The sequence below is a fragment of the Pseudoliparis swirei genome, chromosome 10, assembly GCF_029220125.1.
Source record: "Pseudoliparis swirei isolate HS2019 ecotype Mariana Trench chromosome 10, NWPU_hadal_v1, whole genome shotgun sequence".
NCBI lineage: Eukaryota > Metazoa > Chordata > Actinopteri > Perciformes > Liparidae > Pseudoliparis > Pseudoliparis swirei.
In genome coordinates, this window is record NC_079397.1 from 17,450,316 (window position 1) to 17,455,315 (window position 5,000).

The following is a 5,000-nucleotide window of genomic DNA, read 5'->3' on the forward strand; positions in this document are numbered from 1 at the left end:
CTAATAGTCTTATTATAGTCTAATCGTCTTATTATTGTCTAATAGTCTTATTATTGCCTCATAGTCTTATTATTGTCTTATAGTCGTATTATTGCCTAATAGTCTTATTATAGTCTAATCGTCTTATTATTGTCTAATAGTCTTATTATTGTCTAATAGTCTTATTATTGCCTAATAGTCTTATTATAGTCTAATAGTCTTATTATTGTCTAATAGTCTTATTGCCTAATAGTCTTATTATTGTCTAATAGTCTTATTACTGCCTAATAGTCTTATTATATATATATAATAATATGTAAACTATGACATATTATTAGCGTGTGCAGCTTATCGAAGGGTCAATTACATTTCATTTAGCTGACGCTTTTATCCAAAGCGACTTATGATCATGTTACATCACGACAGTAGAGCAGCTACAGGGAGCAACTCAGGGTTGAGTGTCTTGCTCAAGGGCACATCGACTCGGGCGGGGATTGAACCGACAACTCCCTGATAACCACTGACCCCTAGTGGCCCTTGTCTGTAAGTTTCACTTGATAAACTTAGTGACCCGATGACCTCACAGAAAGTCTCTAGCTGCCGTATTAATGTTCCCATTCCCATATTTACAAACTAAATAATGAATAAATTACTCAACAGTTAATCGTCTTATCGTTGCAGCTCATTTATGAGCCCCAGAAATCTATGAATGAGAGGAGTGACGTGAGAGAGGGTTCTTCTCAATGCATCCGGCTCTCCTCTGCCAGTGTCCTCTCTTTATTATGTCAGGCAGGGCTTCACTACACACACACACACACACACACACACACACATCATCCTTTTTTTAACCTGCAGGGCCGTGTCTGTGTGTGAGTCACGTCTCAGCGGCTCATCGTCTGCCCGCCGTTGCAAAGGTTGCACGCTCCATAATAAGTGTTAGATGCTCACCTGCGCACCTGCTGTGCATTCATGTGAGTGTGTGTGTGTGTTTGTGTGTGAGTTTGTGTGTGTGTGTGTGTGAGAGAGAGCAAGAGAGATAGACTAGGGGGAATTTCCTCTGTTCACAATACAAAAGATGATTAACCCGCACAGAAAATCAATCAACGTTTCTACAAGGTATGAGGTGTTAGGATAACGAGTGTGCGCACACACACACACACACACATAGGAGGATGGAAACACCCTCGACACAGAGCCGTAACCATGGAGAAACCAGGAGCGAACTGACAGAAATGAGCAGGGAGGTGAGGAGAAGATGAAAATAGTAGGGCTGTCAGCGTTAACGCGTTACTCTATGCGATTAATTTGGCCGCGTTAACGCACTAAAATATTTTAACGCAATTAACGCAACTTTGTTTACTTCCGGTGTTCGTTGAAGTTTTTACACTCAAACCGAGTGTCAAACCGCGGCAGTACGGTTTGACACTGTTTCCGTTTTTAAAACAAGAATTTTCCCGCGAAAATAAGGAGCATAAATCAGTTTAACTCGTGGATGAATCAGTCGGGTTTCCTCCTGCTCCTCCTTCCTCCCGTCTCCCCCTCTGAGACACAGAGGAACGGAGGGCGACGTGTCGGGACACGCGGAAAGAACTCGTCACAAGAAACCTTCACCGTGATTGGTCAATCCGTTTGTCTGTCAACATTTTGGGGAAAAAACAACCAATGAACACTCAGTAAATCACAAAGGACCTCCCACCTCACAGGTGAGGCTCATTAGCAGCCTGTCAGTCAGAGAGCAGAGAACACGGCACGAGGACAATGAGCCTCATTGAATAGAGCTGAGATTGTTCTGGAATGTTTGATGTAGAACACGTGGGGGTGTGTCACATGCAAACGCCTTTAAAAGGTGAATTTTTTTGTTTTTGTAAAATGGAGAACATGCCCCCAGCCTCCAGAGGGTCACGTGACATATGTGAATGTCAGTCAGTTACCAAGGCCACTGGTTCTGCTGTTCAGTGTTAAAGATGACAGGACCAATGGGGTCTCAATATACTTCTTTTTTTTTACTAATCTGATGTTTCACTGAAGAAACAATTTATCATCCACAATATTAAATACCTCGCTGGCACTTTATAGGTAGGAGCCTCTTTGAAAACACAGCTCTGTGTGAAGTTTGGTCTTTAAAAATTAATTAATCGCAATTTCAAAATGTGCGATTAATTAGTTAATTTTTTTTAATCGATTGACAGCCCTAGAAAATAGTTTAGCGTCAAAATGGCCCTCGGTGAGCGGAAGGTTGTCGGTTCGAGTCCCCGAAGAATTTACGTTGGTGGCGAAAAAAATAATTCTCGGCTTCTGAATTTGTAGCAAAACACTTACAGTTCAGAATTTATGGTTTATTTCTGCAGAAATTTCAACTGCATCTAAATACCATTAAAACCCATTAAATACCAATTAAATACCACATTAAATACCATTAAAAACCATTAAATGCCACATTGATTCCCACATTAAATACCATTAAATAACACATTACATACCATGAAGCACCACATTAAATACCTATAAAAAACACATTAAATACCATTACATACCACATTAAATACCACATTAAATACTATTATAATACATTAAATACCACATTAAATACCACATTAAATACCAGTGATGTCAGTTAAAACTTCTGCCATTTATCAGATGAGGTCTGATGTAACTATCACAGTATAGTATATATTTCAACTGTGTACATCCTGGCATTTCTCACGTGCACAAAATCCACAAACTATGCATCATATCCCAGGAGCCTCCTCAGCAGGTCGCGTCGGGGAACATGCACATCTGGGCAAACTCTCTTTTTCATGTAACATGATCAAAAGCTCCAGAAAGGTGACTAGAGAATTCTGTATTCTGTATTATAAATCCATTAACATGTCGTTGTGTGACGTAAGATGTGCTGCAGCTTTGAAATAAACCCCGATGGTCTGTCTTTGCTTTGCAGGATCAAGCATGAGAACATCGTGGCGCTGGAGGACATCTACGAGAGTCCCGACCACCTGTACCTCATCATGCAGCTGTGAGTCGGACGTCTTCTTCTTACCTGAGCTTTTGGGACTGTTGTACTTACACGACATCATTCACACCCATTCATACACGGATGGGAGGAGCTACGGTTCCACCTGCCCATCAGGACTAATTCACGTTCACACACACATCGAACCGCCACCCTTAGACCCATAGTCGCCACCGTTTTGGGGAGTGTGGGATGTTAGGACGTTGTTGGAGATGGACGCTCCGGACAAAGATCCCAGTGTTGGGATTGTGAGGCGATGGATCACTGAAAAAAAGAAAATCCCTTGTTTCTTTGTCCAAAAATCCAAACTTCTCTGTTTATTGTGCGTGCTTTGTTTTTTGGTGATATAATATCTGATGAAGACATGAATCATAAAATGACAATCGTCTAGAGTTATTCATGACACACACACACACACTACATATAAATGAGCCAGAGATTCATAATTCTCCATCTCTGTCTTTCTAATCGTATTCTTCTGTCCGCCCACCCGCCCGTCCTCACACACACACACACACACACACACACACACACACACACACACACACACACACACACACAAACACATCGGTAACATCCAGCTTTGATGCTCAGCTGTAGGGGGGAACAGTGGGTGTGTGGTTCACCCATGGGTGCCCCGCTAACCTCCTCTGCAAGGTCACTGCCGCTTACATAATAGAATAATTTGATTTGGGCAGTTTGGCTCTGGTGCTGGAAACATTTCAGTCAAGGTCAGATGGAGGTCACGGCTGGGGATTACGCAACAGGGGCCATGTTTACAATGACACCACACAGGGGGGGGGGGGGGGGTCCTCTACGTTAGCTCCAGTTGAAATCCAGGAAGCTACAAGTTTAGTTTCACTGTAAAAATACATCTTTTTCTGGTTTTGAGTCAGGGAATAATTAAAAGGTACATATGTATATATATATATACTATATATATATATATATATACACACATACACATATATATATATAATATATATATATTTATATACATATATATATATTATATGTACACAAATACATATATATACACATATATATATATACATATATATATATTATATATATACACAAATACATATATATACACATATATATATATATATAGAGAGAGAGAGAGATAATATTTTTATCCATATGAATTGTATATTTTTATGTATCTTGATGCTTTGGCAATACTGTTGTTGCAACATTCTTTCCAATAAAGCCGATTGAATAGAGAGAGAGAGAGAGAGAGAGAGAGAGAGAGAGAGAGAGAGAGGCTCTCCTTTCCTCTGGCCTCCGCTCTTCCTCATTCGTCACTCTTCATTCAGACGGTTCTGCCGATACAGAAAGACGGTCGTTGTCCCCGGTGACGGCGCTCAGGCATGTTCACAAAAAGGTGCCGATACGTGGGGCAGAAAGTAAATAACTGTGAGCGTCGACTCTCTGACCTTCAGAGCGGTGACCTTGGAAACGTGGCAATAACACAGACCCAGGGTATCATTTCTTTTGCTTTATTTTTCCTTTGCTGCACCCCCCGTTTCTTTTTCGTGCATTCACAGGAAAAATATAAAGCAGCAGCTGGGTAACTCTTCACTGTCAGACATATCGGTTTTGTTTTGGTGAAATTACATCTTGACATTTTCCAAAATCCTGCCGTTCAAATGAAGAGCTTCAGACCAGAAACCTGAGTTATTCATCGTTATCAAGGTGTTTGTGTGTGATGAGTGAAGGAGCTGGATCAAAGAGAAGAAACCAGAGGTCTCTGCCGCAGTGAACAGCATGTATATATAACCTGTATATAATCTCTCTCTCACACACACACACACACACACACACGCTTGAAAATACGGCTTCCTGTCAGCCGTGATGAACCGTCGCCTCGAGGCAGCGACGCGGCCGCCTGCCTCCAAACCGATGAGCCGACGGAGGAGAGATGAATGTTGGGATGATTTTTTTTTTAAAGAAAAAGGGAATGAGAAATGGAAAGTGGCTGCAGTAAAAAAAAAAAATAGTGTCTAAC

The 5,000-nt window shown here is 41.1% G+C and overlaps 1 protein-coding gene across 3 annotated transcripts in view; it reads left to right on the plus strand.

Moving 5' to 3' along the window:
* The window catches only part of camk1da (calcium/calmodulin-dependent protein kinase 1Da), a 32,057-nt gene that overhangs the window by 15,022 nt on the left and 12,035 nt on the right, over positions 1-5,000 (plus strand). For 2 of the 3 annotated variants that reach the window (XM_056424710.1, XM_056424711.1), the window contains one exon: positions 2,918-2,992. In XM_056424710.1, the coding sequence (XP_056280685.1) occupies positions 2,918-2,992 (75 nt within the window). Of the gene's footprint in view, positions 1-834; positions 951-2,917; positions 2,993-5,000 lie in introns of all 3 variants that reach the window. The other variant, XM_056424713.1, reaches the window with a different exon arrangement.